General features: G+C 27.5%; 1 protein-coding gene across 1 annotated transcript in view; it reads right to left on the reverse strand.

Annotated features, from left to right (window-relative positions):
- The window catches only part of LOC107439547 (acetylcholine receptor subunit alpha-like 1), a 220,356-nt gene extending 202,668 nt beyond the window's left edge, over nucleotides 1-17,688 (reverse strand). Inside the window, exon 1 of the mRNA XM_016052181.4 lies at nucleotides 17,226-17,688. Within this exon, the coding sequence (XP_015907667.1) occupies nucleotides 17,226-17,444 (219 nt within the window). The 5' untranslated portion in view covers nucleotides 17,445-17,688. The remainder of the gene's footprint in view (nucleotides 1-17,225) is intronic.
- Nucleotides 17,689-18,221: the final 533 nt, after the last annotated feature.

An 18,221-nucleotide genomic window follows, 5' to 3' on the forward strand; every position in this document is an offset into this window, starting at 1 on the left:
TAAAGAGTTAAGCAACGGTTTGTAAACATAAGAAATGGGACCTAAGGGGTTAAACAATTGCAATTGAAATTATGAATTTTATTTTCAGCTGTTACAATCGTCCCTTTACTTATTGTTACAATCGTCCCCAAGACGCCATTTCAGCTTCACTTGTTAAAAAATATGCTAGTTAATTAACAAAACTAATCCTTTTTTTGTTGAAATGTTAATTAAGGTGTCCACTTACATATTCGGTTAATAATTTTTATTTGTTTAAATAAAATTACTTTGCTACAATATAATATTCTAATTCCAAAAAAAGTACTTACGTAGCGTGAAAATATCTTTTGTGATGTAACTCTTTCAAAAGTACATAAAAATGGTTGCTAGCAGGGGTGTACATGTAGATTTATTAAATACGCCTTGTGCTCCAGCTAGGAACCAAATCTAGAACCCGACACTCGAAATTTTTGCTTTGTTACAATCGTACCCTGTCACAATTGACGCCACTCTCCCCAACTATACAGTTTGATGCTCAGAATTTAAGATAAATTATATTTATTGTATAAGTTAATTTTTGAATAAAATAATTATGGTGCTTTCAATTTTCAATTATATTTATAATTATGAATCTTCACTTTTTATAGTAATTATAAAAAAAAATATCTATTTTTCCTTTCAAAAGCTTTTAAAGAAAATTCCACGAATCTATTTTGTTAATAATTTAACGCAAACTTAATTTACATGATCTTAATATCAACCATAAAAACTTTCTCCTTTTTTTTTGGGTGGGTATTTTTTTATGCTAAAATGCTGCTTACTTCCCGAAATTTTTCAAGCGTATAAAGTCATTAAGAAAGGGGCACATTACTTCATGTGACTTGATAAGAACTTCAACCGTCCTATTAACAGCTTATTTGATGTAATCCTTAAAGCTACACATTTTTACTTCAAAGATAGAATTTTGATAAAAATTATGTCTTCCAAGAACATAAAAAAAAAATAGAAAGCCTGGTCTTTGGAAAACTTAATTAAATTCCAAGCTTGTATCACCATTTTTTTGTTATCTTACGCTAAATGGTGTTTTTTTCCCTTCTAACTGAAACTTGCGAAAAAATAAATTTCATGACTGACAAGTGTAGGCGATAGGAGAGGTCGTATTCAATGAAAAAAATGTGACGAAAATGTGTAGCAAAAAATAATCCATCATCTTACAGTATTGTATAGATATTTTAGGGTGAAAAATAAAAATGCACGTGTATTGGGGTAATGGATGGAAACATCTTCTTCGCTGAACCTTTTGTTTGCATGTTAAAACACTGGTGGCGCTGGGGTTGCTTAATTAATCCTGTTTTTATATATGAATTGATGGCATCGATTTCAAAGTGTAAGTTGTAGTAACGTCCGCTCATTAGATATTTAAAAGATAATATATCATCAGTTAAGTCATATTTCATTACTCAGCTTCCATTAAACATCACTTAATTACTTTAAAATATTGAACCTCGAAGGAGTTGCAATTTTTCATTTTAATTTACAAAACAAAACAATTTTTTTAAAAAGTGAAATTAAGCATGAAACAAACTTTGGTAATTTTTAAAGAGTGATGATAGTTTAAAAAGCTTAAACTTACATTTTGAAAGCTTAAATTGGCAGCAGAATTTTGTACTTCAAATGAGGGAGATTATTTTTTTTAATTAAATTTATATTTGAATAAAATGTTGCTTTTAGGAATTAAAATGATTTTCTCTTTAATAAAGATTCTTATTATAATTGCTTAATAACAATTTTAAGCCAATTTTTTCAATGAAAAATTGAATTTTTTGATTTTCTTAAAATTAATATTGGTAATATGTACTTTTGTGAACATTGTAAAAGTTTAAGTTAAAAATCAAATAGACGATGCTTTTTCAGTATACAATGTGCATCGTTGGTTGAACCTTTTACACGGTGAAAAAGATTTTGGTAAAATTACAGTACTCTATGATAATGAAATTTCTGTTAAAAAATTAACATAATTCTGTTAATACAACCAAAGTATATGGGATTTATAAGCCAGTCATTTGGCAATTTTTTTCCATTCATATGGTAACAGTTTAACTCTGGTTTTTTAGAATTATAGTATTCTTCTTGCCAATCATTTGGTAAAAATACAAGACTAAACGTGAATTTAACCAAATAAATGGTTTTAATGCCCTGCTAGAAAAAATCATGATGAAATTACCAAATTTTGCCGTATTCACTAAAATTTATTACATATTATAACATTATATTCTTTGGTTAATCTAACCAAAATCATTACCGAAGTACTTTGGTAAGAATAACTGCTCTTTTTGGTGTTCCCATAGAGCCAGAAAGTTGGACCATAAGTTTCTCCATATTATGGCAGAATTGAACGAAATTTTTTTCAGTGTGTAAACTCTAAATGACGCTCTTTCATAAATTTTTTTTTTATGTTGGTAGATATGATGACTTTTACGATTTTCACCACATTTGAATATAAATTTATCAGTCAAATATCTGCGATTGCGGGGCAAGTTAATCCAGCAATGTGGTGTTGTAGGCATGAAATTTTATTGTGTTTAAAGCTTTTATTTTATTTAAATGGTACAATAAACTCCCTGAGGGGCTATACTTTTCACCATAATTTTATCCGGGATTTTTACAGTTTAGAGTTGTGTTTCATGTTAAAATATTTTCACTGACATATAATTTTTTAAATAAATAATTAAAAATTTGATTTTAAAAAAAATTGCTGCGAAGTGTAAAAAAGTTTCAAATTAACCTATTGAAAAAATTATTTTATAAATGTTGCTTATATTAATTCGCAAAGGTTGTTAATAATTGATAATTTAGGTTTCCTGCTCATTATTCTTTTGAATATTCGTTATACTTTTATCTGTTATATATTTATTTGAACAGTAGATTTTTCTGAAAGAAAGGATTAATCTGATAATAATTTTTGATTTAACGATCATTTTGCTTGGATAAAAAGTTTATTCAAAATGATAGAATTTAAATCGAACGAAGTGCCGTGATATAATATTAAATCTCATAGACACACACAATATTCTGTAAATATCTCCTAGAATATAACTTTTGGAATCTTTGTAAAAATTCATGAATCCTTGTAAAAAGTAAAAATCATATACCGAAAATGCAATGCTGAAAATTGACGATTATTTTCTTACTTATACAGTATCATTCTGGAATTTGTCAGCATCCAGCCATACAACTGATGCAAATTTCTAATTAAAATATTTTCCTAAATTATATTAGTTTGGGATTTTTTACTTCAAAATAGTTCTGAAAAAAAAAATAAATAAAGAGAAAAAAAATTATAAAAGCATTTTTTATAGTTTCTTCACAGAAACTGACTATTATTTCTTAGAATGCGAAGCTCTAATATTTATATAATAATTTTATTTGTCTTGAATATATTACATTCTCTTAAAAAAAATGGAACACAATTATTTATTTTAGTTACATTAATCCTGTCAACTGAGAACCCCCCAAAAAAAGGAAATCTAAAGTTAAAAGTTTACTTTGTGTGTTATTATCTCATATCACATATGAAATAAGAAAACAAGGAAATATTGCATTTCTTTCTTTTTTAAGCTGATGGACAACATCAAACTATTAATGTACATTTTAATTGAGTTCTAACTCATTTTCCTAAATGAAAATAATTTACGATTATTTGTTTCAAATTAATTCAAATAATAATTAAACAACATTTTTATAAAAATATTTTAAGGTTTATGTAGGGAAACTAACTATTAATTCGTAAGATGCGAAGCTGAAATATTTATATAATAATTATGTTTATCTTGAGCATATTAATAATTATTAAAATGCTTCTCTTTTAAAATAAAAAATCTGCCGTCATGCATTTGAGTCCTCATGCCTACTGAGTATCATAAAAAAATGATATCCTTCAGTAAAGATTTCCTCTGTGTGTCGTCATCACATATTAAATAAGAAAATAATGAAGAGCAATTAAAAATGACATTTTAATTGAGTTCTAACTCATTTTCCTAAATGATAATAGTTTGCGATTATTTCTTTAAAATTAATTCAAATAATAATTAAACAACATTTTCATAAAAATATTTTGCGATTTATGTAGAAAAACCAACTATTATTTCGTAGGATGCGAGGCCGAAATATTTATACAATAATTATATTTGTCTTGAGAATCATTATTGATCATTAAAATGCCTCTCTTTAAGAAAAAGGGAAACTACAGTCATACATTTGAGTCTTCATGCCTACTGAGTATCATAAAAATGATATCCTTCAATAAAGATTCACCCTGTGTGTCATCTTCACATATTAAATAAGAAAAAATGAAGAGCTTGCATTTTCACTTTTCCCTAATCAAATGGACTTATTCGTGAATTTGTATGAATTATTATGAATCGGATGAACCATTTACGAATTTTAAAGCATCCAATCATGTAATTGATGCAAATTTGAATTGAATTGGGATTTAACATGTTCCTAACTGATACTAAATTATGATTTCTAGTTCAAAATAATTCTGAAAATGATAAGAAAAATGTAAAAACTTTTCCTGATTTCTGAAAAGAAGCTGACTGATTCTGAACCGAGACTAACTATTCTTAGAATGCAAAGCTCCAATATTTATATTAAACTTATATTTATCTTGAGGATATTACTTATTAACAGAAGGATTCTCTTTAAGAGAAAAAAAAATGAAAATCATAATCATATATTTGAGTTCTCATGTTCTTTAATCCTGCCTACTGAGTATTACAAAAAATAAATGATATCTTCAAGCAAAGGTTCATTCTCTGTGTTATCATCACATATGAAATAAGAAAATAAGGGAGAGCTTGCATTTCCTTCTTTCCTTAATCGGATGGACTTACATATAGATTCCAAGTAAACGTAGTTAGCACGAGAAAAAGAGCGCCTGAGATTCTTTTTTTCTCTTTTTTTTTCCTGGAATGCCTGATTGGAGCTGGTTGCTAGGCAACGGAGATGCTGGTACTTTTGTGCCATCTGACGCTAGATATTTTTCTTTCTACTTTATATTTTATTTTTTTCCCTTATTTTTATGCCTTTCTTTTATCCAACGAGGAGCTCAGGAATTTTCTTTTCCAAAATCTAGAACCTTTTGTTACTTTATCGATAAATGAAATATCGACGTCTTCGCGTTATCGATATCTAAAGTATCTTCCAAAATAGTGGAAAGTGGGAGTCGTTGAACATCTTGTGAGGTTTCTTTTTTTTTTATTAAAAAATGGATATTTAGATTAAATAATTTTAGTTTTCTATGGCTATTCCATTTTTAATATTTAATATCATACAGATTTTTTCTTCGCATTTGGAACATTTGTTTCATAAAATGACTTCCATACCAATTTATTGAGTAAAGAGAATTTATTATGAGTTTAAATATATTTTATTCCTTTGCTTTCCCTGTTTTTTCTTTTTTTCACAAAAAAGCATAATCAAATGATTCATCTATTTAAAGCATCCAAATTATCTATTCATTTATTTTTAATTTTTTTATATTTTGTGAGATTTATTCAGTTTTTTTTCTGTCCTCAAATATTTTAAATCTTTGTGGTTTTTAACGCTAACCACAAAGTAAACAAAATAACATAAAAATTCATTTAAATCAATTGTTCTAACGGAGCCCAACTAAAATAATTTTGATAATTGTAGTGTCTTATTTAACTTTCTTAAAAAAATAATCCTGCCCTTAGAGAATTAATCTTGCAAACATAGATTCTTCTACTTCAATATAAAAAAATTTCGGAGCAAAAGTACCGTACAAAAGTACAGGCAATTTAGGTGCATCATCCCTAGGGTATTCCCCAAAAATGTTTCCTAGGGTAATTAAATAAAAAAATTTAAATATGAAAAATTCTATATGGGGAAGATATAATATTATATAGAAAATCTGACAAACTTTTCCTCTTTTGATTTTATTGAAAGTTATTAATCGAAATTTTGAAACAGTTTTCAAGCTTTCACTACCACTGTATTTTTCAGAAAAAGTCACCGTGTTAAAGTGGGGAAATGTTAACTCTTAGTTAACTCATAGCCTTAACTCTATGTTAACTCTTAGCCCAAAGAAAATACATCAAAACAGCATTATATAAGGAAGCTATAAATTTATAAAAGTGGGAACCATGGAACCATTGCCAGAAGAAAAAAATGAAATTTCTAAATCTTCCTATTTATGATCTCAATCTTTGATCCTTCTGGTATGGATTACAGGGCTACGGAGTTGAACTATGATAGTTACAAACTCATAATTTGGTTGGTTGTTCAACGCAGGTTATAAAATAATAATAATTAAAAAATATTGAAGACACACGTCATTACAACACATCAAAACAATCATTAGTTCAGTAACATACGTCTTATATGTTTAGCATTTGCAGGTGATTCAATTGTTCTTCTGCAATAAATTCACATCCAAAAATTGTACAAATTACTGGAGTTATCTACATTTAAATCCTCAAGTATATTGTTTGCAAAAGACTTAAGCAAATATTTTCGGACTTAGGGTATTAGAAAGTACTACACGTTTAGTTCACGTTTGCGTGAAAGTACGTTTAGTTCACAGGAATAAGCGATGTATAGAAGAACCATTATTGTTAAAATATGCAGCCTGCTTAAGTCTAGAGAGCATGAAATACGTTGGTACACTATCAAATGTTAAAATTTTAGCTGATTTAATAGCGGGCAAAGATTCTTTTCTTGAATAGGGCATTCTCTCACTTTAGGCCATCAAAATCATCTTATCAAAATTACTTTGACTTTATCAAACTTTAAGAAAAATGTCATTGTTTTTTAAAAAGGCGGATTTACTGCAATGATGTTGATGCATAAGGAGGAAAACTAAGCAGCACATATTTGTCTAAAATTTAAATATCATATAATGGGAAGCTTAAACAGGCCCTTGGCCAACTACTATTTGAAGCAGCCCCAAATCATCATATTTTAAACACAGAAAATTAGGGCAGAGTGGAGTGACATTGAGTGGGTTGTTTTGATTTCGGAAAAATTATTTCTCATTATCTTGTCATCTAAATTACTCTTTACTGGTCAAGAAGAAGGACCCGCCATATTGGCGTTTTATTTTTGATTAATTCACGGTATTTCTGTAGATAAGTTTGTTTTATTATAACAATTATCTGATGCTTTCTTGTTTATAAACTATCGTAATTTGTTATTACAGTTATAAGAATTATTTTCATTCCAGCTTATTATACGTTTACTAAAGACTCCTACCCTAACAAACAACAAGGATTTAGCCCGATAAATAACATTATTCCGTTTCGTTTCGATAACCTCTGCTCGTGGGGTAAAGCCGGATTGTACCCGAACCGGCACCCTTTTTGGTGTCAGCCTATGCCGAGCTCACGAAAGCTGACGTGCAGCGAAGAGAGAAGATAACTACATACAAGGTTGAACAAAGGTCTTACTTACCGGGGTTATCATGTTATACCAAAGGTAAGACAGGATAATCCCGGTCCTACAAACCCGTTCTTACCAAAGTAGTGAGGTAAAATCGGGTGATTTAGTTTTTCTAGAAAAAAATCATTTATTAAAAAAGTAGTCTATCTCTGACTTTACAAGAATGACACACTGTATGCGACTAAACAATGAATATATTGGCTAAATCAGACAGTTTATAAATAGATCAAGCAGTTTAGCACCCACACCAAACGAATCTTAGCACCTCGGTACTACTCCACCTGCCCTATTTCGTATTAAAAATACATGAAATGCACGCTTTCTTATCAAGCCACCCTCTTACAAATATTAAAACAATTTTTCCACTAGTTTTAATTTCGGACTAATTTTATTTTTATAATTGTAGAAGTAAATCTACTTAAATGCAAAAATTGTCTCTAAAATAAAAATAATAGAATCTAACAGCTTTGATGTAAAGATAAAAGATTAAGGCAAGAATATAACATCAATTAATAAGCTGTAAACGATTAAGATTCTAAGATATATTATTTACTCCCGATTTCATCTTCTTTTTCACGAGGGACACTTAAGATATATGCATAAACGGAGACTTTTTCTCCTTCTTTTCCAATATTTGCACATCCACAGAACATTCAAGCAACCTCATCGGAGTTGACTACCTTCAATAGCTGGGAGCGAAGGAAAATTTTTCGTCCTTCCTAAGATTCAAATACTTCCTTTCATGCCTGTTCCGAAGGAGCATTTTTATCCGCTTGATTAAATATCCGTCTCTTCTTTATAGAAGAACCGCTGGAACGTGGAATCAAGGGGAACATATTTCCCAACGGGCACCATGGTTGAAGTAATGAACTGTGAGAACATTAATTCAAAATTCTCGTGTTTGAGAAAAGCTAAAGAAAACACGATAGCCCGAATCTTTTGCTACCTAACAGCTTTTAAGATACGGGATAAGACTTTATGAGAAAAAAAATGGGGAAATATCATAGCCTAGAGCGTATCTAGAACTAAAATAAAATCAGTCAATTGAATATTGTTTTTGGGATAGATATTATTATAGGTAATAAAATTGCTTTGAAAAAATTGAAAATCGCCTTTGAGTAAAATTATCGGCATTTGATTTTTATAGGAAAGAGTTAAAGGAAAATGCTTAGCAACTTTTAATTTTTTTATTTGGTACTATATGTTTGCTCAGAACAATTAATATTTATTATGTTTACTATATAAATATTAGTCGCTAAACAAACCATGAGCTGTTTATTTACCTGTATATGCATTTTTTAAACGTTTCAATATTTAATAATTGCCTAACTAGATAAGAGTATCAATCATATAATGGTCAGGAAATACTATAGCTTTTAAGATATGGACGTAATAGAAAAAAGATGAAAATGTTATAGCTAGAACGCATCTGGAACTAAAATAAAATCAGTCAATTGAATACTGCTTTTGTGTTAAATATTACATTATAGAAATAAAATCGCTTTGAACAAATTTCAAATCGCATGTGGCTAAAAATGTCTGATTTTTATTCATATAGTTAAAAAATTTAAAAAAAAATACTTATCAACTCTCAATTTTTTTGTTTGGTGCTCGATATGTTTGCTCAGAACAACTAATATTTATTATGATTACTATACAAATAATAGTTGCTAGAAAACTATGTGCTTCGTTACGTGATCGTATGTACTTATATATGTATTTATTGTTCGTTTTAACAACTAAAAACTGTCTTAACAAGTTACCGTCTTAATAATTTGATGCTTAGGTTGTACAGTAACTTTAAAGAATTTATGAAATGTGCCGGAAATATCATAGCCTTTATAGATATTATAGGCAACCTCTTATTTTATCACAAATTTAAAAACTTAAAAAAATAATGAGACAAAAAAAACCCCCATTAATTTGTGAATTTTTTTTTGTCACTTCCCTGTTTAGGCAGAGGGGTGCGATTGTTCTTGTTTTTCAGTGGCGCCATCTATGGCCAAGAATTCGACTTCTGCCACACCATTCACACAACCACAAACCCGTTTATAGGGTGGGTCACATTCACACACACAGAGAAGAAAGGACATAGAGCACACAGAAAGAAACATCCATGCCTTGCCCGGAATATGAACCCAGAACCTTTCTGATGCAAGGACAGTTCCCTGCCCCCTACACAGACCGGTCGGCGATTTGTTATTGTTATCGTAGTAATAAGACATTCGATTTTAATCCAAAATTAGTAAAATATGTTTTTGAAAAAAATTAGCATTCAATGACGTTTTGCTTAATGCAGTTAAAATTCAATGCTCAAAAATAATGTTACTATATATTGCTATAAAAATGCGTTTATACATTTTCCATTAAATTATTATTATTATACTGTACTTAAAATACTGTTAATAATCGTGCTATTATATGAATATTTATACATTATATATTGTACAAATCATTGCTAATTTACTTTCATTTTCTGCTGCTAAACTTCATGAAAAATACCGTGAATAGACAATGATAAAAATCTTTTAAAATTACTCTAAAAATGAACTATTAGCTGTAAATTAGATAATGTAAAATTCTAGAATGGTTTAATGGTAAAAGTAATATTAATATAAATACAGATAAGGTTTGACATGATAAATTATTATAAATAACACTGAGAAAAAAACGGTCCAAACTTCCATAATATGGTAAAATTTACAGTTTTTCTAACACTACGTGAGAACCAAAAAGCTCAGTAGTTTTTACCGAAGTACTTTGGTAATGATTTTGGTAAAATTAACATTAAAATATGGTTTTATTATCTGTGATAAAATTTAGTAAATGGAGTAAAATTTTGTAATTTTATTAGGATATCTCAGAGTAAGGCGAATTTTTTTTTTTCGGTTAAGTTTAATTTTAAGTTCAGTATTTTTAACTTAATGCATAGTAATAAGAACTATAATTCTGAAAACCAGAATTTCCGGTAAACCACTACCATAATTCTGTTAAGAATGTTTTAAAGAAACAGTTTATATGGTAAATTTAGGTTTTTATTACAATAATTATGTCTTTTTTTCCTTTACCAGAAATGTCATTACCAAACTGTACAGTAATTTTACCAGACTTTTTTTCGCAGAAAAATTCTGCAGTCAATTGTCCATAAATTTTCCAAATTCCAAGTACAACTTGTTAAATTTCTAATTTAAAAGAAACAACTTCAAAAGAATATAGACTAATATTAATTTAGTTACAAAAAATAAATACGGTGAAGCAAAATTTAAGTGAAGAGCTAGGAAATATTTTCTGCATAAGAGAAAACCAAGCAAAAAACCATCATTTATAAACTTTTCCTGCTGCTAACCTTAAGAACACGTTCCTGTCTAATGCGTAGTCAAAACTTTTTAAGGCTATTTCTCACGAAAACAAGCTATTTACTTCTAAAAGAAATAGTTCTATTAAACATTCAAGGAACTTATCGATAAAAATAAAAAGCCCTTTTATATGAATAAACTGAGGAAGAAAACAATAAAAGTGAAAATGAACCAAAAAATCTCTCACAAAAAGGCTTAAAATCGATTCCAATACTCATCTCTGCTCGGTAATTGTTTTAGAATGTGTTTGATAGAAGAAAAAGAATCTCCAAGCAGATAATGGCCCAAAGTTTTTGTCTATTTCGGGGTGACCCTTATGGCTGTTCGCTAAAAAAACGAAATAAACCATTGTAACGGATTATTTTTCTTCTTGTCATTGTCAGTTAAAAGTTTTAACAATGTTTTACGAAAGAATTGTTTTTTACTGGTTATCTCTTATCAAACCAGTGCATTGTCTTATACAACTTAAAACTAAGTAATTATTTAAAATGAATTTAAAAAGAAATATTATTAACAGGTTTTTTGTTATAAAAGTTAATTTATATTTCTTAAAGCGCTTTTAAAACAATTAAAAATTTTCAATGCTTTTATGGCGATTATTACGTAATGAATAATTAATAGTTTAAGGATTATATAGAACTATTATTAGACTTCAATAAGGATTATTACAACTTTTATTGCGCTAGCATAATTATTGCATTAGTACTTAGTGCGTTGCTTTTTAGATTTTATAATGTCTAAATAAAAGGAAAATTTTATAATGTACTAGCTTAATACCAGTTCTTCGTATGGGGTTAAAATAAGTAAATAGAAAAATAAATAAATAAATTAGTACTGAACAACACTACGGAATCATGCGTAAAACTGAAAGATACAAACCAAAACAACCAATAAAGTTAAAATATATCAATTTTTTTATTTACTATTATCTTTGCATTTGCCGGTCGCTTTACGTTATTAGATTAAGCAAAACACGTTTTTAGAATTTCATCTCTTTAAAATCTGTATTCAGTATCATTTGACATGGTTTCATTGCTCGAGGCCAACTCAAGATAGAAAAAAATTACCACAATCAAATGATTTTCTCTGGTATTTATCCCTATCGAGGGTCAGTGAGAAACCACTTTCCACAGTAACCATGTATCTTTATTAAAACTGCACAGTATTGGTGCAGTTTCAATAAGTACTTAATATACCCTAATGTACCTATTATTTCCTCAACCGATTATATCTGCTCCAATTTCCATAACATCAGAAGGGCCTATAAATAAAATTAATTAAGCATCATTGACGCCAGTATTAGCTTGGTGATTTTTTATGTTCCTCCTAAATGAATTTATATAAATTCTTTATTATATATACTTTTCCATACATATTTTTTACTTATTGTGAATTCAATTTCCATCGTTTTTAACGATTTATTTTTATAGGAAACGTTTGAAAAGTATAATTGTAAACAAAATAAACAAGTGGCTTCAAATTACTTTACAAAAATTGTTATGGTGACGTAGTCCTCGCAAACAACACTGATGATATTAATTAAATATTTGAAAAAAAAAGAAAAACAGAATCGTCTATAATTTAATTTTAAACAGTGTCTAACGCTTGACCTATGAGAAAATTTCATTTCTTAAACAGCTCCATCGAATGAACCAATTGAAAATTTCGAAGAAATTTTAAGATCGGAGGCTAAATTTTCATCTTGCAGCAGTTGTTCAAATTTCAGAATGGTAGAACAAATGGTTCTGGAATTATAAGAGAGACAACGCACTGATACAGAGACGCTAACTCCATATTTTATTATCAAACATCAGTTTATTTAGAATTAAACTTTTATATTGCAAAAACTATTTATTTAAGTATGATTGCATCATCACCTAAAAAAATATCATCAGAAATCTTTAAATATTTTTAAATAAAATACACTAGCAAAACACCTAATTTGTATAGTCATTCAAGAAAATTTTCCTTCCGTATCAACATTTATGTTTTAATGTTTAAATATTTGCTTTTAAAGTTAAGGGTAAAATCACTGATCTACTAGTTACACAATAATATTTTTAACTGTTTGTGATTTCGCTTAAATTATTTAACTACTTCTTCGTAAAATCTTTTTTAATGGCAAGTTGAAATAAATTCAATATACACGGATTATCTAAAAAAATGCTGCAATATGTTATAAGAATCTTACATTTTTCTTCTGAACATAATCTTTAAACAAATTTTAAAATAAATAACCGATTTAAAATAGTATTTGAAAGTTAGCATGTGGTTTTGATTATAAAATTAAATTTTATACTTAAATTTGGAAAAATTAATTTTGGGAAATATTGTTTATGAGAATTTTTTAACTGTTATTTAAATTTAAGAAGAAATATTTAATTATTCCTCATAGAAAAGAAGTAATGTATAGAATTTGTAATAACCTTGGACACAATATAGAAACATTTTATTAATTTAAAGATTTATCCAACAATATACTTTTATTTCGTTTCACGAAAAGTTGAATGCTTTCTCATCAACAAAAAAAGTTGGAATTAAGTTATCATTTACATGTTTAAGATCACATAATAACCCTAATATTTTAAAATAAAATTAGTAACTATAGCATAATTCTAAGTTTTTAAATTCTTCTGCTGAATGGAGATGAAAAAACATTAAAAACATATAATATAATTATTTTTATTTACTAATTATGTTAAGTAATATAACATCAACGATCTTTTTAAACATAATATCATTTGCGTAACAGTTTTAATTTAATAAAACATTGTTTGCCATACAAAATATGTCATATTTATCCGCTATATTTAGAGACAAAGAAGAATCATTATTAATTCAAATAATAATACGTTCTTAATGACGGTATGTTGAAAGCAGACGTAAATTAGCAGTTCGATAAGTACATATAAAAAATGCAATAGTTGAACCCATTTTGTAGTTTTTTTCCACAAGCATATGGACTTCTTTCATGATTGAATTGATGCCAATACTTCTATTGGGCGATTAATCATTGGGTAACGCCTATGCACCACGTGACACTGACGTAATGTGTCTAAGATGCTTATTTGATTAAGTGCGACATTTCGTCAATTGATCGAGCCCATCTAATTAGTTTCAGCGCGGTTAAGCTTAGCTAATGATACGGAAAATTTACTACTTCGAAAGAGTCAGAAATCGAATGTCTTTTTAATTTCAGTTCCAATTTTGTTTGACTTTTTCTTCTTTATTTTGAAAAAAAAAATGAAATCACTTCTACGATACTGATAAACAATAAATATGCATGAATATACTTGGAAATTAAAATTGATGTTGCAAATTTTTTAAATACCTCCTATTCATATAAAATTTTTGAAACATTTGAATTATTATAGATATTTGTTTGAATTCAAATTGATATTCAAACTAAATTATAATTTGTAACCTGAATTTATACTTTTTTAAGGAAAAAATATGTTTGATATTATTAATAGATATCAAGACACATAACCACTTTTGCATAAAACCTTAATATAAATGAAGAAATTATTAAATTTTATGATATAAAAGAAGAAAAATAGCGTAACTTATTTTTATAAATTATTTTAATGCTCTTGAAATGCTTGATAAAATGCTCTTTAATAACAAACAACAAGAAGAGTATAAATTCTCAAAACAAAAATGTTAGAAAAACCGGAAGTAAATTACATTTCACATTTAGAATATGCTTAAGTTAACAGATATGGGGTGTTAAATAAGGAGTCAATATTGTTCAAAGGATAAGGAGTCAATTTCATTGATTAAGCCTCAACGTACAACTTTTCCTCTATAGCCCATGCAACTTATCGAATTTTTATAACTATAATTTGACTGCTAAAATTTAATTTAGAATTCTGAATTTTTTACATTAGTTTCACGAAAAACTTTTATTATTTATTTTTATTAGAGCTAAAATTTGCGGAAGAAAAAGATTCTATGTCTTTATGAGCACTTGATAAAAGTCATAAGAATTATGATATTGACCTGAAACAAATTTTAATAAGCAGTAAAATATGCTTCTTTAAAAGTTACACAAGCTCAAAAAATTTAAAAAATGAAAAATTGGTTTTTAAAATTAAAAATGCTTTTTATTCGGATTTTTATGAAAAAGAAATATTTTGACCTACAAAAATATATAAAATGTTTAATAGTACTTAAATGTTAGCATGAGTTTAAGCAAAATTTTGTCACCGATTTTTGCTTTCACTGAGTGGGTTTCAATATTTCTGCTGTAACCCAGAATTTTTTTTTGTAGCATTGGTTTCAAATTGCTTCGAATAAAGTTGATTTTAACGTGTAATTTTTTCTATAGAAATTGTAAAGCCTACAATAAAAAATATTTAGAACCCCAATTGAGTAATAATAATATTAGTATACAATAATATTGAGTTATAAATAATATTAGTGTATGCATTACTCCATTAACAGAAGGATTTGACTTAAGAGTGGAATTGAAGCTAGACAATATTAATGATACAATTGATTTAAATTCAGATATTATTTAAAATATTCATTAATCATTGCACAATTTTTAAAACAATTTTCTTAAACTATTATGAGTTTTAAAATATTTTTTAGTTTGCAGAGTAAAGATAGGGCAAATTATTTTAAAGCAATGAATTCCATCACTATGACGGCCACTTTCACTGAAATTGACTATTGATATATGACATTAAATTGCATTTTTGTCATATATGCTTGTAGCAGTTAGCATTAGCGTTAATTTTAGAGATTTCTTTATGCAGAATTAGGTCATGTTTTTTGGTTCACTAAATATGGTTGTTTACGGGATATGGCAAAAACGTTCTTCTTTCATTGTTGGAAATTTTTCGGCAAAAAATGATTAAATATTAATTTTCTTAATTGTTATTTTACCATATTTTAACAAAACAGTCATATAAGCATAAATAAGATGGTGATAAAACTGTTAACTGTGAGAAAAACAGTTTATTAAACTAAATGATAGCCAAGCACCTTACCAACAAATTGGTATAATTAGGACGTAATGCTATTATTTTTCATGGATTAAATTGTTCAGTATAATCTCATATTTACACATGTTCTTAGTCCAAAAAACACGTTTTTTGAGTTGTGCCACTATTGCAGCCCATGAGCGATATGTAGGCTTCTAAAACCATACCACGTCTATCAGATGTGTGAATTTTAGCTTTCACTCTAATGCAATACTAAGTATAAGTCTGCTATAATAGAATTGTAATAAAGACTTTTCGAATCAGATATAAGATCAAAGTCAATGAACATTAACAAATTATAAAGTGAAATAATACATTTCTATTTTCTTCTTTTATTAAATGTATTTGATATAATTAAAGATAATGTTATTTAATATTAGTTTAACATAATATTAGTAATTTATTTTGATATTTTTCACATAATTAAGCTGACAGACATGAAATGCGTTAACTTATTTTTTTGTTCTATATATTAATTTAGGAATTGTTTCATATTTTCTAGCAATTTTTAGTTTAAAGCTATCTAACACATTTACCCAGAGAAATGTTTCAAGAAAATCATAAAATTAGCTAAAATAAAGAAATATTGACAGGTGAAAAAATTATATACCTTTTGTATTTGTTTCGAAATTAAAAATATTGAAGCGGTAAAAAATATATCGATATATTAAATTAGATGGCAAAAAATTTATTAAATTTATTTCAACTCTGTCGTGAATTAATTTAAAAGCAATGTAATATATAATTAAAAAAATATAATATGGCAAAACAGCAGTACGATTACTACTTAAATATACATGTCTACATGAAAACTTACCACATCAATACAATGTAAGAGTGTCAGTCCTAGTTTGATAGTAGTTGTGTAGCTATTGTTCATTAGCGGGTGAATAAGTTTGTTATAATTGCTCATAAGATCATCATAATATATTTTTGCATAGGCAGGGATATGAACTCACAATCGATAAACACAAACAAAAATGATGTAAAATAACATGCATTTTACACTTTTGTTTAATTTAATTATTTAGTTAATATTATTACATAATAATTTTATTTGTTTCGCACTTTAACATAATTTATTTCAATATTTTTTACATAATATAAACAAACAAAAAATAAATTTGTTTATTTTCCTTTCAGTGTTCCTATATTTTATTTTAATCAGAGTTTTCTTCTTGATTTATAAGTAATTCATACTTTACTGCTATTTAACATGTTGACTAAACATTTCATAAAAAAAACACATGTTAAAATATCAAAATGTTAACATCAGGAAAAATGATTTGTGTTTATACTTGTTTGAAAATAAAAAAATATTATTTAATTAAAATATTTTATTCACTACATGATTAGCACTCGTAATATTGTATACATATGAATTATAATTAATATTATATACCACAGCATAAATATACATGCGTATATAAAAACTTACCACATCAATCAGTTGTGAGAGTTTCAGTCCTAGTTTGACAGTAAGCGTGTCGCTGTTGTTTACTACCGGGCGAATAAGTCTGTTATAACTGCTCATAAGATCGTCATAAAGTCTTTTTGCATCCGGATTTGAGCTTACAATCGAGGAACACAAACAAACAATAAAGTATGCTAATTTTTTCCAATAAAGAATTCCACGAATAGCTTTAATATTCGACATATTAAAGCCAGAACCAAACTTTCACCGAAGGAATTTGAAACACTTTATGGCGCACTTAAGTAATAAACCGAAGACACCTACTGTAAAACAACTGAATAGAAATATTTAATTAAAGGTATTTGCATTCCAAAGCTCGGTGTTGTTAAAATTTTAAGGAAGCTAAGGGTTGATTCCGTTGTTTCAAATTCACGCTTCCATCGGAGAAGACGGCCATTATTGTTTCGATCGCTGCGCCATCTACCGACGCAGTTGATCTCCAGGAAGAGTAACGGAAATAAAATCCTGGAAATGATTTTTGCATTAGTCGGCCGGAAACTATAGTTCCGGTTAAAAGATGATGTTTTTATGATTCTGTAGGAATTTGATTGGGCGATTTTTACTCTAATGTAGCTTTAAAAAAGTCTAAAAATCTTCAAAAAATAATCTATTAGAATGAGGAAAATTAAAATGCGAATTAGAATTTATGATTTCGATGTAAAACTGAATAAAATTTTTTTCCATGACATAGATTCTTTTTATTATTATTTTTGCAAAAAATAAAAATATATATGCTTGCTTTTATTATACTTATGAGCCCGCACTTGATTTTTTGTGGGCTAAAATTTTTTTTTTTAAATTTTACCATTTTAAAGAAGTGTTTTTAGATAAGAAATTTCGTCAACTTTTGTACTTTTAAGTATTCAATATCAAACGTTAATGATTTTTAAAACTTAATCTATAAGTTAAATAAGAATTAAAATTTTGAAAATATGATAACAGCTAAGGCTATGTTATTGC

This window comes from Parasteatoda tepidariorum, chromosome 6 (assembly GCF_982258835.1).
Source record: "Parasteatoda tepidariorum strain Cologne lab strain chromosome 6, Ptep-v5.0, whole genome shotgun sequence".
Lineage (NCBI taxonomy): Eukaryota > Metazoa > Arthropoda > Arachnida > Araneae > Theridiidae > Parasteatoda > Parasteatoda tepidariorum.